Raw genomic sequence first — 24,037 nt, forward strand, 5'->3', positions numbered from 1 at the left:
AATATAAGAGCTCTTCTAAAATTGGAATTAGTTTGTTCTACGACGAAGAACAGAACTCCCTGTATATAAATTGTAGTTCAGGCAATACCATCAAACATGAGCAGCAAAATTGAGAAACTTGCGAAAAGAACTACCGATTTTGGATTAACTTGGAAGTCCTGATCTAAATCATTCATTTAAAAATCATCAAAGAAGATCATTGATCATTCAGTAATTTACAAACCAATTTCAGAACAGAGAAAGACTACCCATATTGTGATTATTTGTATATTCTGTATCACAATTCACAAAGCTAAACTTAAACTAACATAGAACTTAGGCACCACCACCACCACCGGATTTGCAATTGCAGTCGGCAGCCCAAGCTGGATCAGCTCTTTCAAGCAACCACTCCACAATATCTCCATAGACCAACTCAACATTTTCTTGAGGTTCACCAACCAGCTGATGCCACATTCCCGGGTAAATTCTTAGAGTCTTGTCTTTACTAGCAGCTTTTTCGTATAGCTCTTCAACACAAGCCGGATCACAGACTTTGTCATCTCCACCATGGACAATCAGTAACGGCACGTCAACCTCGCCAGACCGCCCTTGCACCTCCCTACAAATCCTTAGCAATTCGAGTGCAGTTGCCGCTCGTGGCGGATCATGGGTACGTCGTGGGCTAGCTCTAGCCAGCTTTCTCTTCCATTCCTCCTTGAAAGAAACATTTGGTATCGACCCACGAGTAGGAATCACTGGACGAGTAGGAGCAAACCAAGCTAAAACAAATAAGAAATGTTCTAATGGCCATGGAGGTTTGAATTTAGGGCTTATCCCACACATTGCACCATTTAGAACAATCCCATTCCAAGGTTGACTTGAATTTCCATTTCCATGGCGGAGATGGATCAAAAGGGCGATTGCACCGCCGAGTGATTCAGCGTAGAGGAAAGAAGGAATTGAAGATGGGTATTGAGATCTGAAAGAATCAAAGAAACTGATACAGTCGTCGACGACCGGATTAATATCAGGTATATGACATTGAAGACCTTGTGAGAAACCATGACCTTGATGATCAATTGCACAAGTAGCGAACCCAAATTTGGTGAAATGAATGGCTGTTAGCTGGACGAAGAAACTAGATTCTCCGGTGAAGCCATGGATGAGGGCGACGATACCGATTGTTTTGGTGGGTTGGAGTGGAATCCATGATTGGGTGAAGATTTTTACGCCTCTGGAGTTGGTAATGAAGGAGGAAGAGTGAGATACGTTGTGGTGTGCGTAGAATTCGGAAGGAGAAAGAGTTCCGAAAGGACTCTCCTCGTTGGCTTCTGCTACTGGATGTACCATCTCTCTCTCTCACTAGCTCTGACTCTCCCTCTCTCTCTCACTAGGTGAGTTATAATGGAGGGGAGTTATTGCACGAGGACAGTTGGGGAGCCGGCACCAATTACACAACTAGATGCATTTAGGGGTAATTTAAACCCCCGAGTGAATCTCGAGCTAGGTTGAAGGTAGATAGCAACTTTTAAATGTATCAAGACCTAGATTAGGGGAGAATGGAGATACAAACAATACATCAAGATACTTGAATCTTATACTTATCACATTTGACATTTGGGTAAGAGCATGTCCAATGGGACACTCTAACAAATACTCCATAAATCCTAATTGTCAAGTATCAATAGAAATTCACTTTTCTTAAATGTCAATATAGAGACACTCTAATTTTTGTTGGTCTCCAATGGAGATCTTAAAGTCTCTATACTTAATATACATGTTCATCTTCAATCCAATAGATAAAAAGTAGTTGAAAAGTAAGGTTTTCTGTAATAAATGTGTCCACCTCATATAAGAGTGTCTAACAAAGTATTCCAGTGGAGATGGTTTTTTATCAAAAACTCCAAAAAGTCCACCTCATGTTAGAGATTGAGTGCCTTATTGGGGATGCTCTAGCATCTCCAATGGGACACTCTAACAAACACTCTAAAAGTCCTAGTTGTCAAGGGCCAATAGAGATTCTCTTTCCTAAATGTCAATATAGAGACACTCTAATTTTTGTTGGTCTCCAATGGAGATCTCTAAAGTGTCTATACTTAATACACATGTCCTTCTTCAATTCAATTGATAAAACGTAGTTGAAAAGCAAGATTTTTTATTGGTTGAAATTTAAAAGTAACACTTAGAGTGTCTCAAGCAGACACTCTCATTTTAGAGTTTCTCTCTCTAGACACTCTACAATAAATGTGTCCACCTCATATTAGAGTGTCTAATAAAGTGTTCCATTGGAGATGATTTTTTAACAAAAACTCCAAAAAGTCTATGTGGCACTCTAAGTGTTAGAGATTGAGTGTCCCATTGGAGATGCTCTCCAATGCAACACTCAACAAAAACTCAATTAATCCAATGTGTCAAATATGAGTTGAGTTTCTCTTTCCTAGGTTGCACTATTGAGAAACTCAATTCAAAATTTATCTCTAATGCAACACTAAAAAAAACTCAACATTTACTTTAGATTTACTTTTGGTTCTTATTTTAATATATAAAATGTTGATGTAGACTAATTGAGATACAACAATAAATGTTGAGATACTTAAAAGAAAACTCAATTGTTGAGTTTTCTTTTAAGTATCTCAATATTTATTGTTGCCACATCATATTGAGACTCTAGTTGAGTGTTGCATTGGAGAGTGTTTTTTGTTAAAAATTCAAGTAGTCCTATGTGTCAAATTGAGTTTTGTAAGTTGAGTGTTGCATTGGAGATGCTCTAATACACATGTTTTTTTTCAATTCAATAGATAAAAAATAGTTGAAAAGCAAGATTTTCTATTGGTTGAAATTTAAAAGTAACACTTAGAGAGTCTCAAGTAGACACTCTCATTTTAGAGTTTCTCTCTCTAGACACTCTATAATAAATGTGTCCACCTCATATTAGAGTGTCTAATAAAGTGTTCCATTGGAGATGATTTTTTAACAAAAACTCCAAAAAATCTATGTGGCACTCTAAGTGTTAGAGATTGAGTGTCCCATTGGAGATTAGGTTCCTTATTTCCTTTTACTTCTTTTTTTCTTTTTTTGCAATTACACTAGGTTGATGATAGATATTTGTTGAGACTTATTCTCAACAACTATAGTGTTTTTGATTCTCTGCTATTCTAATAACTCCCACTTAAAGAATTTGTATATAGGTGTTTGGACTCTAGGGTCTTGGAAAGTCATATTTTCATAGTTTGAGAGATATTAGTCAATAGATAGTCGGCCATAATAATGGTACGAAAGAGTTGGTTGGAATTGGTGGAATTTTCTTAACGGTGGTTTGATGTAAGTAGAGAAAAGCGTGAAAGACATGACAAACCCTTTTTTGTTGAAACAAAGGGCATGGCATACCTGCCTTCTTAGTTTATGTTTCATTCTTATGGTTTATTATGATACGATGGTATAACCCGTGTCCACCGGACACGGACAGTTCTATCAAACGTATTACTTGAAGTTGACTATAACTTAATACAGACGTAGGCGTTCCTCAAAGGCTAAAGTTTTAAGGGGTCCATATGTAAATGGGGCGCCTACAACAATAATATGGGTGTGTTTAAGTCTTTTCAAAGAAAAATTGTATCTTTGAAAAAATGTTCTTTCTTATAATCTCAATATTTTGTTGAATTTTAATCAAATCTGAACCCCAAAACTTTAATAGAGTAAATCCCCAACCATTGGAGACAAATATGGGAGAACAAATCTTAGTTATTGGGATGAGAGGGAAAGATACCCTCTTCGCTTAATATATAGATGAGAATGACTTCAGGTCAAGTTTGGATTACTTAAGGTTATATTTGTCTTTTAATATTTGAGATCCAGTCTAAATTGGGCTCATTTCAACAAAAAAAAATCTAAATTGGTCTCCAATTAAATTTAAGATATTTTCTTTTAAATAAACTTTTAATTTATTTATCTAAGCAAAGTTTACATAGAGAAACTAAGGTTATATTCGGAAGGGAAATGATAGAGTGACTTAGAATTTGGCACTTAGAGGATGACATGTTTCCTCATTTGGAAACAAAAGCGGTCCCCACTTTGAAAAAACCATGTCTTTCAAAGAATTCCACGTTATTATGTCATCCTCTAAGTCACTCTAGCATCTCCCTTTGTTATAAAGGAGAAAGAGTGAGAAACATTGTGGTGTGCGTAGAATTCTAAGGGAGAAAGAGTTCAGAAGGGACTCTCCTCGCTAGCTTCTGCTACTGGATGTACCATCTCTCTCTCTAGCTCTGACTCTCTCTCTCTCTCTCTAGGTGAGTTATAATGGAGGGAGTGATTATAGGGAAATGATAGAGTGACTTAGAAATTGGTACTTAGAGGGTGACATATTTCCTCATTTAGAAATAAAAGCGGTCCCCACTGTAGTCAAACTTTGAAAAAACCTTTTCTTTTAGTGATTCCACATCAGCTGGGCACTAAAATGCCCAAAAATTTGGGCACTCTAGCATCTCCCGTGATTATATGGGGACAATTATGGAGCCCCGCCCCAAGTACACAACTAAATGCATTTAGGGGGAGTTTAAACCCCCCAAGTGAATCGGGAGCTAGAATGAAGGTAGATAGCAACTTTTAAATGTATCAAGACCTAAATTAGGGGAGAATGGAGATACAAACAATACGCCCAGATACTTGAATCTTATATCACACTTGGGCAAGGTTCCTTATTTCCTTTTACTTCTTTTTTCTTTTCTTTTCAATTACACTAGTTTTCTCACGAGTGATATTTGTTGGTATATATGATAGATATATTATATATACCTACTGCATACTCGTCTTAGACTGATCGATCAATTACATGGTGGTGTTGAGACTTATTCTCAACAACTATAGGGTCTCTTCTATTCTAATAACTCAACCCTAAAGAATTTGTATAGGTGTTTGGATTCTGGCGTCCTGAAAAGTCAAGTTTTCTTATTTTGAGAGATATTGACCAATGGCTAGTCGGTCATAATAATGGTATGAAGAGTTAGTAGAAATTGGTGGGGTTTTCTTAATGGTGGTTTCATGTAAGTAGAGGGAAGCGTGAAAGACATGACATACCTTTTTTGTTGAAACAAAGGGCATGGCATACCTGCCTTCCTAGTTTCTGTTTTCTTTTTATGGTTTATTAAGATATGAGAATGACTTCAGGTCAAGTTTGGGTGACTTGAAGGTTGTGTATGTCTTTTAATACTTCAGATCCAATCTAAATTGGTCTCCAATTAAATTTAAGATATTTTCTTTCAAGTAAACTTTGAATTTATTTATCTAAGCAAAGTTTACATAGAGAAACAAAGGCTACATCAGCTAAGCATTCAAAATTAAAATGTAAAATCCAAAAACAACTCTTAGTTGACTGCAGGGGAACTTTACTAGGAAATAAAGAACCATAGATAAACAAGATTTGAACCAAAAGACATAGACAAACATAACATATAAGATGAAAAAAGAAACTAAACCTTCGCTGAAAGTTCTGAATTTCCAAGAAGTGGAACCAAAAGGCTCCAGAATTACCTCCCAAACTTCTCTCAAATGAAAAATTATACAAAACCATTTTCTAAAAGAAAAAAGTTTGATACCTGAAATATAGGGTTGCCAACCCGATTCGAGTTTGAAAACTCAACTGGGTCAGGAAAATTAATTTTAAGATGAGAAATTCTATTCATCCCTTCATTTTGATCCCTCCCCCAACCCTAAGCTGATGTGTCGACATATCACTTGAGTGTGGAGCAATTGGAGAGAAAATGGTGAGAAAATGTACTTCAGTCATATGTCGCCACAACAACGGAGGGTTGAGAGATGGACCAAAAAGACGGATGAATAGAATTTTTTTTTTAAAGATATTTGTTTCCTTAATAATAAGACGTGAAAAGTAACTTAAGTGGCTAGATGTCCTCGCACAAGTTTGTTATTTCAAATAACATTTCAAATAATTCAAAAGACACCGCGGAAAACAAAGTAAGATATATTTATATCCATCTTTCATCTTTTTCACACCACCACGACACTACCACCAGAAGGCCAGTCTTGACATTTTCGTGGTCTCGAAACGAGTTCTTCGTATCTGACTCTATACCTTTTTTCATCATAGTGATAGGAATGTAAACAACTACTCATTTGCAACATTTTTTAGGCCTAACGGAGATAAATTGTTGAATTTGAATGATGCAGGCGCATAACACGTAGGCCCACGTCCACGCGTGCCTACGTCCTGGTCGGCCACAATAGTGGTCCTAGTTAGTATAGAATTAGGAAGTTACCGTAAATTGGTATTTCTTTTATTTAGAAGTTTCTATGTTTTAAGTATTTTTATTATTTAGGAATCCTAGTTTGAGTGTATCTAGGAAAGTCTATTATCCTATAAAAGGAGGTCTAGTCTATTTTAATATTCATATTGAAGAGAAAAACCATTGAAGTTAATCAAGTTTTAGTTTATTTATCGTTTTCTTTACAGTTCTTCGTTTATTTTATTGTTCTTATTTTAATTCCGCTGCGTCTACATCAAGTGGTATTCAGAGCCATCAAAATTCTGGAAATTTTTTTTTCTCACAAAAAAAAAATATATATATATACAATAAAAATATCGATGGATACATCTCCTCTTGAATGTCGGAAAAATTTTCCACGTTTATGTTGGGATCCAATTAGAGATACAATTCAATTTTATATGGATCGGAAGGATGAAAGAAAAATTCAAGAAGTTTCTAAAATTCCACTCTTCGAAGGTCAATTCCATATAAATTTCTGGATTCAACGCATGGAAGATTGGTTCAAAAATCAAGAAGTTCATGACAAATATAAGGTTTTTTTGGTTGAACAACATATGTCCGAAAGAATCTACGCAGATTTCAATGCAATGCAATGGAGACTCATTGACCAAGGTAAACAATTCATAGACGATTGGACGACGTTGAAAAGCATCCTTAGGTATGGTTTTCTTCCTCTCGATGAATATTTGCCATGTGTCGAAACGAAAATTGAATCAAGAAGACAATTTTCCGAAGTTACTTCAATCACTAAGATCGAAGATATTGAAGGAGAGGTTCTTGATAAAAAAAATCATAGTTTTTCAATAATGGAGGAAGAAAATTTTGATGAGACGGATAAGGAAGAAGAGATCCAATTGGATAACACAATCTCCGACAATTTATTTGATCCGTATATAATTCCGGGAGAAGAATTAGTTGTTTCGAATCATAAAAATTTTCCTCATCAATTATTTTTCACATCGCCTTTTTCTTTAGAAAAAGAATAAGAAACTCTTGAACAAATTAAATTTGATGAGTTTGAGGTTGATAACCCATACGATGACATTAAAGAAGAAGTTCACAATAAATATAACAAAATTATTTCTTTTACGGAGGTAGAAAAAGTTATCAATGGTTTGGTTACGGTTCGAGACTCAAGTGGAAACGTGAACAAGTCCCATATATTACTCTTGGTCAATGCTTACATGAGGTTCCGAAATTATTACCCTAATGCATACTTTGGTAAATCCCCACAAGATGCTCATATGGAAACCCACCACTGTCTACCTCCATCATTCCTCTCACTTCGTCTTTCTCTATTCCCTCAAACAAACCCTAAGGCCCCAAAACCACCAGACATTATTTCAGTTATAATCGGTAACCGTCTCACTCTTCATAACCGAATCCTCCCTCTTCACGGTTCTAACTATGTAGATTTTCTCTCTCTACATTATTTCCTTACTCAAGCAGAGGCTATACCTTATATTGTTCCTTATGATCTTCTCATTAGTGCTTCTTGTGATAGTAAGAAAACTGATACTGCTCCTAAACATTATCAACAATTGATCACTAATGTTACTTTTACTCCTTCATCCACTACTTTTCGAATCCTCGATAAAGTGTTAGTCGATAATTCCAAAATTGAACACGCTTTTAATGATATGGTTGATGGGTTTTGTGTTCAAGAGAGATTTATAGAAGCAATTGAAGTTTTTAGAAAGATGGGTGAGAAATTTTTTTATCCAGATACTATGTCGTTTAACAAACTAATTGAACAGTTATATAACAACTCAACGGTTTTGGAGGCTGAAGAATTATATAGGGAGCTGAGTAAAAAGGGGGTCAATGTTGAATTGGTGCAACCAAGGAAGGTTGATGAAGCGAGGGTGTTTTTCAATCGGTTGATGGAGAAATTGACACCTAAAGTTAGTAGTTATGAAGCTATGATAACAATTCTATGTGAATCAGGGAAGCTTGATGAGGAACTTAAGTTGGTGGGTGTTATGATGAGTGATGAGAGTGTGGGGTTGAGGTCAGAGACGATGGAATTTGTATCTGTTAAATTACAGAACGAAGGAAGGGAGGTCGAAGCGGAACACCTCAGGTTTGTATGCTTTGCCACTGACGGAATTGACAAGCATATCGATGTTGATCAATCAAATTATGTAAGCTTGTTCTTTGATGTCTCTAACATGTTCGATAAAATGCTTCTTAGAACGATCATTGAGATAGATATTTTCGCTACGCTACCTTCAACAAAAAGAAAACCTTCGGACAACAATATTATTTATGGTGTTATATTGGTTCGGAAAGTGATTCAATTTCCAGGTATTGATCAAGTTGGAGTCTATCAACTTCATGAAGATGAACGTGGGAAGAGAGATTTTTGGTGTCATATCAACGCTACGTGTTTCAATATCGTTAATTTTTTGGGAGTTGGCTATGCTTCTACTTTGGTTCTTAAAGAGGAATCTTGGAAATTAGCTACAATTTCTCTTACTCCAGATTTGCTCGTGTTACTTGTCATTTTTTTGAAAATTATTAAGTGGTTAAGTCTACCGTGGGAAGATGGTGAGATGATTATTCTTGATTCCCTAAAGGTAATATTGCGAGTATCTTGGCAATATATGATTCAACTTATAGTTGGTGGTATGGTCCAGATTTGTCTTCTACGGATTTTCAGCAAATTTTGTGAAAAGTGGGAATTAAGGATCGGTCTGGAAGAATTTATCGTATGTGGGTGCATCAACTTGTTTTCTTCATCAAAATCGGTTCGGGACCTTCTGGGGAACGGGGAGCTGATGCAAGCGCATAACACGTGGGCCCACATCCACGCGTGCCCACGTCCCGGTCGGCCACAATAGTGGGGTCCTAGTTAGTATAGGATTAGGAAATTACCGTAAATTGGTATTCCTTTTATTTAGAAGTTTCTATGTTTTAAGTATTTTTATTATTTAGGAATCCTAGTTTGAGTGTATCTAGGAAAGTCTATTATCCTATAAAAGGAGGTCTAGTCTATTTTGATATTCATATTGAAGAGAAAAACCATTGAAGTTAATCAAGTTTTAGTTTATTTATCGTTTTCTTTACAGTTCTTCGTTTATTTTATTGTTCTTATTTTTAATTCCGCTGCGTCTACATCATTGAATGTTTACTAACTATTTTTTTCTAATCTCTTAAAAAAAATTTAAATATTATTTTATTTCAAAAATTGAAGATTATTTATATGCAAGGCAATCCTTCTTATTTACCCATATGTGTACCAAGTTTTTTTTTTTACTCAAGACATTCTTATCTATGTATCATTTACCAAGTTTTTTTTTATCAAGATAATCCTTCTTATTTATGCATCATGTACCAAGTTCTTTTTTAAATCGAATACTTCAAAGATTGAAGATTATTTTTTTATTTAGTAAAGATAAAGAAAAGATCTTTCAAGGATTGTTTGTCATATTTTCAAAGTTGTTGCTTATAGAGCACAACCAAAATAAATGAAAAGATCTTTAGAGTTTGATGAGATATCGTCACTTATTTGGGACTTTGTCCCGTCAATCTCGGATCTCGTTCTTTCTTCAACATTTTTCTTATGGATTTTGTGTTTTCTTCTATGTCGTAGTAAATTATTCGTTTGGGGTCGGAGAGAGAGAAAGAGAGACTTTTGCTTGGTTTGATTGTGAATATTTTAGATTCTAACCCATTAAAATGAGCTAATTCACAATAAACCAATTAAAATAATATTCGACCAATTAAAATGAGCTAATTCAGAATTGAACACACAAGAAAAACAGACACAACCTAAGTTAAGTAGTTATCGGACTTGTTGGTCTTAAGAGAGAGAGAGATGATTTTGCTTGGTTTGGTTTTGTCGAAGCCCCATTGAAACTACTTTATACCAAGGAAGCACTATAGACGCCTCGTTTATGCTAAAGATGCCTCCTTTACATATGAATCTCGCATGATTTGGATTTTGGAGCTTAAGATATATCGGCGCTCCATGCCCCTGTTCCTTATACTCCTAACTTCCCTGTTTAATTTGCCTTGAGAGTCCACCACCCTTTGGTGTAACGGTTGGACACCCCTCTTAAGACCATGAGGTCGTGGGATCGAGTCTCGGTGGAATCAGTTGTCATCAAGATTTATCCTATGTAATTTAAGCTATGAATAATGTAATAATTTGTCGGGCTTTAGGCCTCTTTCATTCTCAATTTAAATTAAGTTGTTATCGTGCTCATCACATCTCCATGATGCATCAATGCCTTGTAACGACTAACGTAGACCGTAGTCGAATTCTTAGAAAAAAAAAAATTTGCCTTGAGAGTGTCCTAGTAACACTTCTAAAGTAGCTTTTAAAATTTCCCATGTGTTAACGGAATAGGGCTCCCTAACCTGGGTTGGTCTAGAATGAAGGAGACCAACTTGTCGCAGACTCAGGTGCGGCCCAAACTAATAACTGGTGTTTAAGACCTGACCAACCAAATTGGTAAAATCAATCTAGTTCAGAACATTTGTCAGGCATAGAAATCTTATGAAAAGAAATTATGGAATTCAACTTGAGAGGTTTCATTCTAGAGTTAGATTTTCTGGTCTTCAAGAGAAAAAAAACACCCCTTGTTAAGCCTACAACAAATTTAAAAAAGTTTAATCTCTAGAATTTTCTCCCTTGAGTGAAAAGTAACCAATTAAGATTATAGAATCTAATTAAAATCATACCATCAACTAATCATGATTCTTCAACAAAAGATAAAACTAATCATGACTTAAATAAAAGACCCTACCCTTAAAAGACAAGGATTACTAGGCTCCCATATATCCATACCTAACCCCACTACTAATTAGTGTTCTCTTCCAAGTCGCTACAAGATAAATTATCACTATCATCATGTCACTTTATTTAAGAAACTAATAACATATTGTCAAGAAGATAAGGATATATGTATATGCTTGGAATGAAAATCACATTAGTATAAAAAAAATACTATTATTATCTCTGTCTCACTAATGATATCATATATTATCAATTATGTGTGTTACTTCAATATAACACTATTTAATTTAAGTAAAGATTAAAATAGAATTATCAATAATACTTGACAGATGATGAGTTTTGTCTTGTTTGTTTTTTTCAGCTGGATTAAGATAGAATTAGTAAACATAATTATTCCACATAATGACATAAATCTAAAGGAAAAAAGAGAACAAGGGAAGAAAATAAAGACATCTTAATCACAACACATAGATACATTTAAACACAATTCCTTAGAAAATAAAGCAAAGAGCATGGATACAAATTAAACACTTCCCAATCACCTCTAATTATCTACAACTCTATGTGACCATCTTTTTTAACCCCTCCCCAACTTATTCTCTTTGAAGAGATAGAGAGAGAGAAAGTGAGACATATAGAGAGAGAGAAAGAGAAAATAAATGGACTTTTAGGCACACTCTTCTTACACCCTTCCACTATTTTTATTCTTTGCAAACATCATCATCACCATCTAAAGAAGAAAAGATATTCACCAAACTTTTGACATTTTAGTGGGAAGTGCTCCTAAAGGAACCCAAAGCTTTAATTGCTGCAGCCCTCAAGACAAACTGGTGGTAAATAGCTGCAATGGCTGCCCCAATGAAAGGTCCAACCCAGAAGATCCACTACACCACCAAAATTCACCAAATTACCCTTTGATTAGTATTTGCTAATAAAGATTTTATAAGTATTAACAAAGTTAATTATGAAGTACTCGAAATCAATTAACCGAAATGAATACCTGATCATCCCATGCTTTGTCTTTGTTGTAGATAACGGCCGCTCCGAAACTCCTAGCGGGGTTAATACCGGTACCGGTAATGGGGATAGTAGCCAAGTGAACCATGAATACAGCGAACCCAATTGGAAGTGGTGCCAAAACCTAATTATCATACATAATTAACCATTCATTATCTAATTAATTAACACGTACTACTATAGTAATTAGGTATGGCTAGGGTTATTTATGATAGAGTACTTACAGGTACATGGGAGTCTCGTGCGTTTCTTTTAGGATCAGTGGCAGAGAAGACGGTGTAAACAAGAACAAAAGTTCCGATGATCTCAGCCGCTAATCCAGTACCCTTATTGTACCCAGCGGCAAGTTCGTTGGCCCCACCACCAAATTTAACGTAATATGCCTTCTGGAAGGCTTTTACTAATCCAACACCACAAATTGCTCCTAAACACTGAGCCACCATGTATAATACTGCCCTAATCAGTGACACCTTCCTCGCCAAAAATAACCCAAAAGTCACTGCTGGGTTAATATGTCCTCCTGCGCAAGTTAGCAAAAAAAAAAAAACATCACTTAAACATTCATTTTAGTTAAAGGGAGGTGATAAACGCTGCCCTATAATCGTTACAGGTATCCAATTTACACATAAAACCGAAATTTTGTAATAAAAATAGCCCTACAGAACTTATGTCGGGTGCTTTTAGAATTTAGTTTGATACCAGGGAAATATTTATTTATTTTGATATAATTCGACATAATTAAAATTAGGAGAGATCACTTCTATATAACCAGAATATAGTAGTAATAGACAAAATAAATACCTGAAATTCCGGCTGTGCAGTAAACGAGGACGAAAATCATGCCACCAAAGGCCCAAGCAATCCCAAGAATTCCAACACCACCACATTCATCAGTAGCAGATTGACTCTTGTAACCAATGACAGTCAATACTGTAATATAAAGGAACAAAAGGGTAGCGACAAATTCAGCTATTATAGCTCTGTAAAATGACCATTTTGTAAACTCATCCAACCCTAAAAAGGGCACTGGTGGTGGTTCAGTGTAGTCCTTTGCTGAGTAATCACCCTGTTCAGTTGCTTCTATGTCTTTTCCCATCTCCAAACAAATAGAATTGAAGCAGCAGCTCACTGTCTAGACTCTAGAGAGAGAGGTTTTTTGAGAGAGAAGAAGAGATATGAATGTGAATGAGTTAGGTGTTTGGGTGAGTAAGGGTATTTATGGGTGGTGAAGTTTGAGAGTTGAAGAAAGATGGTGATTGATTAGGTTGATTTACTAAAAATATTGCCGCCCCTCTGCGTCTGCCCCTTATCTATTGTCTATATTCTATTTTGTTTCGCTTTCGTGGGAGATGGCTCCCACATGACCACTCACTCACTTTTGTTAACCATGGCCATCAATCATAACCCACCTAATGTCTATTATAATTTCTCAAGGGACACTGTCCCCCTCAAAAAGGTTAGCCATGACCTGGCTTTTGAGTTTTTTTTTTTTTTTTGTTGAGAATAAACGGTCCAAAGCATTACAAAGTCAGATCTGCCCTCAAGGTGTCCGAGAAGTGCCACAGCCTACTGAGTTTGTGCTTCCTACTCCATTTCGCTAGCGTGTCTGCTAGGACATTTGTGTCCCTTGGACTAAACTGGAATTGAATATGCTCGAAGAGGTTCCTGCGGGCCCTAATTTGATCTATGTTGTACTTGGACTGCCAGGAGATGGTGTTACTGCCTTCCTGTATACTTGTAATCAGGTTTTTGTTGTCGCTTTCTATAATAATGTGAGTCAGGCCAAGATCCTCCGCCCATGTGACTGCCGTCAGGATTGCCATACTTTCACACTCTTCAGCTGTCTGTCCCCTGATACTGTCTGCTCTGGCCATTATGAACTCGCCCTTTGCGTCATGGATGATGTTGCTAATGCCTGCCGGAACCAAGAAGGTCTTGAAAGAGGCGTCAACGTTAATTTTGAGAAAAGGGGATGGAGGTGGCAGCCATTGGGGCTTGACGGCGTTGCTTTTCGGCGTTTGCTGCACTGGTAAGTTTGTGGCATAGCTTTGAATCTGGTGAATGAGTTGCATTGGTTTGGTTGGTTTCCTCCCGAAGCATGATTCGCATCTAGCTTTCCAGATGAACCACATGATTTTGGCAAATTTCTCCATCGTGTCATTATCTAGCGTGGACCAACTCATGATCCACTCCGTGACCGAGAATATTTCGTCAATTTTAATGTTGTAGTGGAACCAGATAGCCCTGGCTAAGTTGCATCGGATCAGTACATGAGTTGCGGTTTCCCTGTCGTTGCAGAAGGTGCAGCCAAACTCGTTGCCAATGAAAGATCCTATTTTGTCTTTAACGGGGAGACTGTTTGTGCAGCATTTCCAGAGGAACAGTTTGATTCTGGGGATCGTCTTGATGTTCCAGATAAAGGCCCATTTCTTTGGCTCTGGAGTGCTTGTACCCGTTCTCAAGTGTCTGTACATTGATTTTATTGTGAATTGACCAGATTCTGTCAGAGTCCATACCTGTACATCGTCCGCATTTGGGTGGAGGTTGATGCTAAGGATGGCATTGCATGTCTCGTCATCAAAGTATCTCTGAAGGAGAATCCTGTTCCAATTATTGTTATCAATTAATTGGTCCACCGTGCTCAGCGGGCAATTATTAGGGTTTTGCAGAGGCGGCTCATGATTCGGTATCCAGAAATCCCTCCAGATATTTATGTTGGTACCTTGATTGATGTCCCAGAAGATAAGAGACGATAGTTTACTTATGGGTGCTGCTAATGATTTCCAGACCCAGGAATGATGCTGTTTTGGTGGTAGTGGTTGTGCCGATCTTGGGAAGTATTTGGCTTTGAGGAGTTGAGCCCATGGCGCATGAGGGGTTTTAAGGAGGCGCCATCCCAGTTTGCCTAAGAACGCTTCATTGTCTAGAGCTGGGATTCTGAGCCCTAGACCTCCACATTTGCGAGGGTTACAGATTGCGTTCCAGTTGATAGTGTGGATGGTTTTTGCTTTTCCCCACCAGAATGACCTTTGGATGGTCTCTATGCGCTTGCTGATGCCTTTGGGGATGGCAAAGCATTGCATCTGATATCGGGGAACCGCCGCGGTAATAGTCGAGATGACTACTGTGCGGCCTGCTTGAGAAAGGAGGTTGGTTTGCCACTTTGAGAGTTTATTCTGTATTTGAGCCAACAATGGCTCAAACGTTTGCTGTTTCTTTGCCCCTATGAAGAGTTTTGTGCCCAGGTACTTGTCTAAATTGGATGCTTGGTGGACTTTGAGGGATTTGGTGATAATACGTTTGAATTTTGGATGGGTGTTTTTGGAGAAGAAAATGGTGGATTTGTTGTAGTTTATGATTTGACCTGACTCCGAACCAAAGACTGAGAGGATGGTAATAAGATTGGTGATGTTGTCTAGAGTGTTTCGACCAAAGATGATGCAGTCATCAGCAAATAGTAAGTGGTTGATGGTAAATGTGGATCTCGGGGTGGAGAAACCAAGAAATTTGTGTGGTGAATCCGGGGAGTCAAGCAGACGACTCAGACCTTCCATGGCTAAAGCGAACAGGAAGGGCGAGAGAGGGTCGCCTTGCCTGAGACCTCTTGTCACATTGAAAGCTGGCCCTGGTCTGCCATTGATCAAAACAGCCATCGTGGAGGAAGAGATGCACGCATGAATCATTCGAATCCACATTGTGTCATATCCTAGATTAATCATTATGTCCTCCAGATAGTGCCATTCAACCCGGTCAAAGGCTTTAGACATGTCCAATTTTAGTCCAAAGAAACCTTTCGAACCTCGTTTATTCTTGAACGAGTGGATAATTTCCTGACTAATGATGATGTTGTCCGTTATTTGACGACCCGGGACATAAGCAGCTTGAAATGGTGAGATGATATCTGGAAGAGTGGATTTTAGTCGGTTGGCCAGGATTTTGGTAATTGTTTTGTATGTTGTATTTAGTAGACTGATGGGTCTGTAGTCCGCTGTGGATTGGGGGGCTTTGGTTTTTGGGATGAGGCAAATATGAGTATGGTTGGTTGTGGGAGGGAGAGTGGCAGTGAGGAAAAAGGTGTTGATCATCTGGATGACGTCAGTTTTGACGGTATCCCAGTTTGATTGGTAGAAGAAAGGGGGGAACCCATCCGGACCTGGGGCGGCTTCGGGCTTTAATGAGAAAATGGATGCTCTGATTTCCTCCTCTTTAGGGACCTGAATGAGGAACGTATTCTGCAAGGCGGAGATTTGTGAGGAGAAAAGAGATTGGATACAGCCGTTAGCTGGGGGAGATGCGGTGGTGGATATGTTTTGAATTGTAGTTGAAAAGAGATTGGAAATTTCCGGAATATCCGAGCACCAGGAGTTGTCTTCTCGAAGGATGGAGGATATGTGGTTTTTCCGGTTTCGAGTGATTGCTTTGGCGTGAAAAAATTTTGTGTTTCTGTCTCCTAGCTGGATGTGAGCTACTCTCGATTTTTCTTTCCAAATGCTTTCTTGGAAATTATAGGCCTCCTCCAGCTGGACTGTGAGTTGAAGGATATGCTCAGAAGAGGTGGAGGATTGGAGGAGTGTAGTCAGTTGTTTGATTTTCTGGTCAATGTGTCCGAATACATTCTTATTCCATTGAGACAGTTTAATGGCTAGATGATTGAGCTTTTGTTGGATAACCAGGTGGGCTGGGAGCCAGTTATCCGAGATGAAGTTTTGGCAATCTGGATGGGACATCCAGGTTCTGAGAAATTTGAAGGGTTTGGCATTTAGGTGGGTGGGGGGGGAGTGGGTGGAAAGGAAAATGGGAAGGTGATCAGAACCCACCCCCGGGAGGTGCGTTATGCGTGAGGACGGGTAGGTGGAGAGCCAATCCAAATTTGCGAGCGCTCTGTCAAGGCGCTCTTGAATCAGGGTTCCGTGGAATTGTCGATTGGACCATGTGTATTTAGGACCATTGAACCCTAAGTCATGAAGGCCCATTTCTTGGATGTGTGAGACAATCTTTTTGGCCGTGAAGGAGATGGGTTTGGGGGGGCCGCTTTTATCGGATGGGTGCATGATGGTGTTCAGATCCCCTATTACTAACCAAGGCGATTGGTGCTCCTCAGAGATGTTTCGAATGGCTTCCCAGGGTTGAAGTTTGTCTTTGTGATAAGGGCTTCCATAGAAACCAGTGAGCCTCAAGTGTTCATGTTGGTTGTTCAGGTTTATAGAGACGTGGATCATGTGTTGATTAGTCTGTAGCACTGTAAGATCAATATCTGATTTCCAAAATAGAGCAAGACCGCCTGCTTTGTTAATCGGATCCACAGTAACCTTTTTGTAGGTTTTGTGAAGGTTGAGCAATTTGTCGATGTTCATGTTCATGCATTTGGTTTCTGAGAGGAAAATAACATCTGGATTGTGTTCTTTTAGTAGCGTCCAGAGGTGCTTCCTGTTGAGAAAGCTACCACACCCCCGGACGTTCCAGGCCAGAATGCCCAGAGGGCTCGGGTTCGGGATGGTCTCGGTGGTTATAACCGGGGCTTGGCCAAACGACAGGCTTGCGGAAGCCATACTATACGCCCCAGCCCAAATAAGAGGAACAACAAAATAAAGGCACCACAAACTAAAAAACAGAAAGAAACGACTAAGCAACGGGCCAAAGCCCCGCAAACAAAAGAGAGGGCCCTCAAGCAGACTAAAGGCGCCCTCGCCGAACAAACCCCAAACAGGGGACCCGCCAAACCTGGTGCACGGGGCAAGAGAAGCAAAAGGTGGGGACAGAGCCACCACACTACCACCTACGTGGTCTAACCGACTCTTGCAGGTGCACCAGGCAACAAAAAACTGACTAAAACGAACAAGAAAACAACCGACAAAACAACTAACGAAAAAAACAGAAAAGCTACAACCGGAAGGAAACTAGACAGGTGGTATCGAGGTGCCGTCCTCCTCATTAGCCATGGTTAGATCAAGGGATTGGTAAAGCTGGTTGGATTCCTCAAGGAGGCTACGGGATTCTGCATCTTCTACCAACCGGGCCCGAAGCCTGGGGGATTGGGTGGATTCATCGGATGAGCTGATGGATAAATGGGATGGGCCTGGTCTAACTCTTTTGCCCCTAGCAGTGATTCTCAAACTGATCAAGTGAGTGCCTCGAACAGGGGATGGTGGGGGTGCCCTTAAGATTGGTTCTTCTTCCTCGAAATTCTGTGGTTCCACTTCGTCGTCCTCCATGGGTTCGTAGCTTGAGTCATCATCTTCATCGGAGTGAGGGACCGGAGCTAGTTCAGGGCAGGGACCGATGGGGTGTTCAATGATTCTACAGGTTTGGCAAATCGCTCCTGGAAATTTTTGATAGCTAATATTGATTGAACACTCCCTGTCGGCAAACAGGAAGTTGATGACTGCCAACAAAGGGGTTCTCACATCGTATAGGAAATGAACTTTGATGACCTTATTGTTGATGAATCCTAAACTCCTGGGTTTAATTTCGATGATTTTACCCATACGCTCAAAAATCACATCCAAGTCCTCCTTATTCTGGATTGCCAGTGGGAGTTTGTAGAGAGTGCACCACATGGGTTCATAGAAGAGGTCGTCCACCTCCTCCTCGAGAGGGAGGACTACTTGTTTAAGCACTAGTAAACGACCTCGAATGATCCACGGTCGGCCAGCATTGAGAGTATTGAGAACGAACTGACTCTTCGGTTTGATCAGGAAAGAATTGATTGGCCCCTCCAATGGCGAATAGAAGCAGTCTCGGAAGAAAACCGAGAGGGGGAAGAGCAACCGCCTGATTTGGGCTAGGGAAATGCTTTCAGGACAGCACCATCGAGCTACCCACCCCTCCTGAGTTTCTTGAAGGTCGTGGTTAATGGAGGGTTTTTGGTATCTAAGGGATAAATGACCCCTAGGGGAGATGGCGAAGTGAGTGGCCATTTGGATGGAGATGAGAGTGTGAGGGAGGTACTGTTGATAGAAGAAGGTAGATGACAGTGGGTATGAGGGTTCGTGATTGAGGAGAGTTGGGAAGGATGGGGAGGGTTTAAATAGGAGCTTGAAGAGAAGAATCCAAAAGAAGGCATGATCACCATGCATGTTCATGGATTGGCCGGCACCAACCACCTGTCTCGTCTTACTCGTCGGACAAGACGAGTGACATCTCGAGAGATAGAAAGACTAAGGGAAGAAGAGAAGAGAGAGAAGACGCAGAGACTCCACCGAGAACCGAAACGATAAAAAAGAAAAGAAACCGGCTAAAAGAGAGAAGAAGAAGCAGTAAATACTAGAAGTCGAAGAGGTAATGGAGTTACTAACCTTGGGTTTTGGGCTGTGGCGTGGGGTGATGATAACTCGCGATTAATGCTTCACCTGCCTTGAATGACCTCGAGTTGATACTCCACCAACGAGCGTGATACCGTCTTCAAATCAACTCCCCTTGCATGCAAGCATTAATGAAGAAGGAGGGAGTAGCGCCGGCGATGATTGGTGGGGAAGATAATCAAATCGACTGCTAAAAGATTATTCTTTGACCAGCTAAAAGTATGGTGAGTTCCAAGGGAGATCTTGAGTGATTCTCAAGGAGACTAGACTTACGGCAGAGGAGCAAATTAGGGTTCTTGAGGCTGGATCAGATCATCGGCTGGAGTGGAAAGGAGAGATAGGGCTGACGTCAGCCGGGAGCTTCTCTCTCCTCAAAAAACTCCTCAAAAAACACCTTCCTGGCTTTTGAGTTTGGTAATCGTAACCATTCACTCTTTGGATTTTCCTTCCGATAATTTTATTCTCTGAGTAGGCTAGAGAAATCCGACCGTCCACTTCAATTTTTTACTTGTATTAAAATCCAGTTTGTCAGGCACTTTATAAATGCTTTACAAAAAAAAAATTGATTCACAATATCTACTCATGTGATAGTAATCTAAAGTTGCTATCAAGAAATTTTGTCTTCTCAAATTATGGTGTGTTTGGTTGCAGGATTCCTAAGTAGGATTCCTATCAAAAGTGGAATTTGGTAGGAATCATGAATCCTTGGTCTGTTTGGCTACCAGGAATCCTAGGACTCTTGAATCCTAAGGATTTCTAATTCCAAAATTTTTATTGGACTAAAATCCCACCCTACCCCCTAGGATTTGCTAGGATTTTGGATTAACGAACCTAAATTTCAAACTTAAAATCAACCAAAAAAATATTTCCTTATGCAAAATCATTATTTTTTTCAAAATCATATTTTTTCTAAAGACGTTTAAAAATACTCGAATAATAATAAATCATAGGATTCTTAGTTGCCAAGCAAGCCAAAAAAATATTACTTGGATTCATGAATCCGTGGAATCATGAATCCCAAGGACTCATGAATCCGCGGATTCATGATTCCGCCATCCAAGCACACCATTAGTGTATTTGGTGTTACATATAATTACGAAATTCTGACCTGTGCACACAAAAGTTCTACAATATTATGAGTTAGATAAGTTTAAGAGATTTAATCTTAGTGATCGAAGATAAAGTTTGAGAGTTTTAATCTCAACTTTTAGAGATAAATTATGATATGTAGTTTCAATGTTTAGAGATAAGTTTGTGAGGCGTAATCTTAACCACTAAAGAACAAGAAAAATAACTTTCGTCGTTGTTATATAAATAAAACTACTAAATTATTTTATGAGTATTTGTATTATTCAGCCACAAATTATTATTCTATGTTAAAGTTAAAAGGAAATTTCCACCCGACCTGTCAAATTCCAGCCACAATTATTGTAAATTTTATGTCATGTGGGTTGTAAAAATCACATCATACAACTAATGAAAATTTGATGGGTCAATAGTATTCTACTTTGAAATGCAAAATTATATTATAGGGAGAGGATAAGAGGAAACTTCAATATAGGATTAATCAACGGCAATGATGCTGTGGGCGGTGTAGCTAAACTTCTATGGAAGAGTCTAGAAAAAGAGATAGGGCCCGCTTAGTGACGTATTTAAAATAGGGACCGACAACGCCAGCTGCCCAGCTCCTTGGTTGTGCTTGATGGGGCCACAAATTGTTCTGTTCTTTTGCTCCTAAAAAAGTATAGTCGACCCATATGATTTTTGATCCACATTTAATATTACCATTTAATCCTCTTGCGGGCGGGATTTCAATCCAAAATATGGCAATTCAATCAAATTTTCTGATTTTCAACAACTGGGTGTGATCAGGGTGAAAACTTAACAATCATCATCTATTGCGCTATTGACACGGGACTTTTTCCCTAACAGTAGTCCGTAGATAAGAACATGATACTTGATATATGCTTTTTAGCCTTCTCATAGAATATCCGGGCATTCGTGGCCATTGCTCAAGGAATTAAGGGAATTGACTAGGTTAAGTGCTGCAGCTTCAGATAATTCTGTAGTTCGCAACATGTTTTGCCTTGAAGCTAATCGGTGCCAAACTTGATAGATCGGGTAGGTTCAGTAAATCGGTGAGAAAAACTATTCTTAATGAGTCCTAACTTTAGTACATGGAATATTGGCAATTTGCAAGTGATATGACGTGAAAACAACACACGTGATAGATTGGGTACCTCTTCTATTTTTATCTATATATACCAAATCAATGCCATTTATTTCCACCAAAAATCACCTTCTATCTCTCCAATCTTCATCTTTTAGCTCTACAATTGTTCAAGTAATCAAACAATTACTTAAGTAATCAAGTATTGATTTTTTTTTATTATTAATTTGTTCAAGTATACACTTTTTCATATGATCGTTAATTTGATCACTAAACATCTAGACTACATCTACAACTAGAATCATATTCATTAAGATTATATCTTCATTTAGTTTCTTTCTTTGTAAGGAATTTTATATATTTTTTTCTAAACAAATACTCTTCTCCTACCATCTCATTTGTAGATTCTCCGGGTAATTCAAAAATCTAGTAAGAAAAAATTGGAATTCGATGTATGAAATTATTTTACGTTAGAAAAAGAACAATCAAAGGGGGAAAAATTACGAGGGCACTTTGCTAGTTATGCAAAAAAGATTATGTGGGTGAGCCTTTGAAAGCGTCATTTACTTTAAAATGATCAGAGAGTTGTAAAAATTTCACTATAAAGTATTAAGGTGTAGTAATCATTATCTGATATTTTTCAAAATTTATTCTGAAAATGAGAACTTAATTTTTTTTTATTAACTTAGTTTTAGAGAAAAAAAAATTTTGACTCTGATTGGCCCATCTCTGGTTTGGCGGTTCAAGTCTGGGGCTGAACCAAGGTATAAACTAGCCCGCCCGGCTCGACTCGAAATTCTATTAACCTGCTTTGACTAGGGGCTTTCCCGACCAGATAAGAACCACTAGCCGCAGGAGTAGCAGCAGCAGTCCGGTTATCTTCTCTACCTGAGGCTCGAGTCGAGCTCGTGGTCTGTCCCGGACGGGCTCGGACGCGTCCTACACCAAAGGTCATCTTCCATTTTCTTGCCTCATTCTCCTCTGATTCTTTGAGGCTTCTCCTAGATTCAGTCCAAAGGATTTTGATTGAAGGTCGATTTCTAGAGAGATAACAAGAACACAACAAGTTGGCGATCCTTGGCTACGGCTCTAGGTAGATTCTTCGTAATGTGTTGTGCAAAATACGGGATTGATGGATAGAAAAAGAAAACCTTAAAAAAAGAATACGATCGTTTCAATCTGGTGAGAAACAAAATTTTGATAAACTATATACCAGAAGAGTTCCAAAGATTTCCTGCAGAATACTATGAATGAAAAACGAATTCTTCGAACGAAAAACATAATTGGTTTTGATACATGTAAGAGTTATTGTTCTTGAGAGAAAAACTATAAATGAACCTTAATCAGGTGATAATATACACGATTTATTTCTTGATTCGGGCTCTCTCTTACTGGAAATTATGTTAATGGTGAAATAATGATAAAATCGCACCTCTGCCAGATAATCGAAACATTAAAAGTTTGTCAAACGAAAATGGAAGAAGACAAATTTATTTTGATACACTAGCCCGAATTTATTTTTTGCTCATAAAGTTTTATAAACAACTATATTGTGTTGTGCTTGATCATATATAACGTATTATTTTTATTCATAAGTGTTAAAGATCCACTCCACTCGGTTTATCCGAGTGGATTAGGACGAATATTGAAGCTATAGGAATCCATATAGGATTAGGATTGTTATCATTATCGGATTCCTAATACAACTCCTAATAGGATTATTGTATAGATAAACATGTAATATAGTATCTTATATACTTAAAACTCTTATTATGAATCCTATATATATGGATCAAACTCAATGTTGTAATCATCAAGTTGTAAAGTAATAACAAGGTTTTTACCTAGCTCTCTCTCTCCCTCTCACTCGATCATCACTATCACCACTCGGTTTCATCCGAGTTGCCTTTGCAACAGTCCCTCGATCTTCAACCGAGACGATCATCAAATCGTTCTCGGCTTCACCGAGAATCCCACAGTGCACTCTCGGTTATACCCGAGAGTTACACTGCTCCAGCTCGGCTATACCCGAGAGGAACTTCAAGGGTCACTCGGTCTCACCGAAGTGTTATCTCTCTCGGCTTCTACACATCCGTCTTTCTCGAGTTTCATCGAGTTGTTTACTTCAAGGTTTAAACCTTCTCACATGGTATAAGAGCCTAAAGAATTCAATTTTTTTTTTGAAAGATGACTACTCCCGAATCTTCGGAGATCTCTCAAATTCATCCTAACACTAATAGTGGGTCGTTTGATGTTCACCACTCGGATTCTCCTACTACTATTCTCATCACACCGCTTCTAACCGGTGACAATTACTCCTCATGGTCGCGAGGAATGACTAAGGCCTTAAGGGCTAAAGCTAAACTTGGTTTCGTTGATGGAAGCATTGAAAAACCCACCGATCCTAAAGAATTAGAATTATGGGGACGATGTAATGATCTCGTCTCTAGTTGGCTCATCAATTCCGTTGATCCACCTCTTCGCGATTCAATCTTATATGATGAATCGGCCTTTGATATATGGCACAATCTATATGATC

General features: G+C 38.5%; 2 protein-coding genes across 3 annotated transcripts; both read right to left on the reverse strand.

Annotated features, from left to right (window-relative positions):
* Positions 1–137: 137 nt before the first annotated feature.
* Positions 138–4,712, reverse strand: LOC147550135 (caffeoylshikimate esterase-like). Of its 2 annotated transcripts, none has more exons than XM_086670159.1 (2): positions 4,648–4,712; positions 138–1,569 (listed from the first exon to the last, which is right to left on the reverse strand). In XM_086670159.1, the coding sequence occupies exon 2, from the start codon at positions 1,330–1,332 to the stop codon at positions 316–318; it is 1,017 nt and encodes a 338-aa protein (XP_086526285.1). In that variant the 5' UTR covers positions 1,333–1,569; positions 4,648–4,712; the 3' UTR covers positions 138–315. The 2 variants fall into 2 exon arrangements, with proteins under 2 accessions (XP_086526285.1, XP_086526286.1); XM_086670160.1 differs by lacking the exon at positions 4,648–4,712 and adding an exon at positions 4,231–4,248 and having other exon boundaries at positions 138–1,334.
* A 6,734-nt stretch (positions 4,713–11,446) lies between these two features.
* On the reverse strand, positions 11,447–13,423 carry LOC147550136 (aquaporin PIP2-2-like). Its single transcript, XM_086665751.1, has 4 exons — positions 12,829–13,423; positions 12,252–12,547; positions 12,011–12,151; positions 11,447–11,894 (listed from the first exon to the last, which is right to left on the reverse strand). Exons 1-4 carry the CDS (start codon positions 13,121–13,123, stop codon positions 11,778–11,780), a joined length of 849 nt encoding a protein of 282 aa, XP_086521877.1. The 5' UTR covers positions 13,124–13,423; the 3' UTR covers positions 11,447–11,777.
* Positions 13,424–24,037: the final 10,614 nt, after the last annotated feature.

This window comes from Eschscholzia californica, unplaced genomic scaffold (assembly GCF_041429995.1).
Source record: "Eschscholzia californica isolate CP2 unplaced genomic scaffold, dmEscCali1.0.p SCAF_3, whole genome shotgun sequence".
Lineage (NCBI taxonomy): Eukaryota > Viridiplantae > Streptophyta > Magnoliopsida > Ranunculales > Papaveraceae > Eschscholzia > Eschscholzia californica.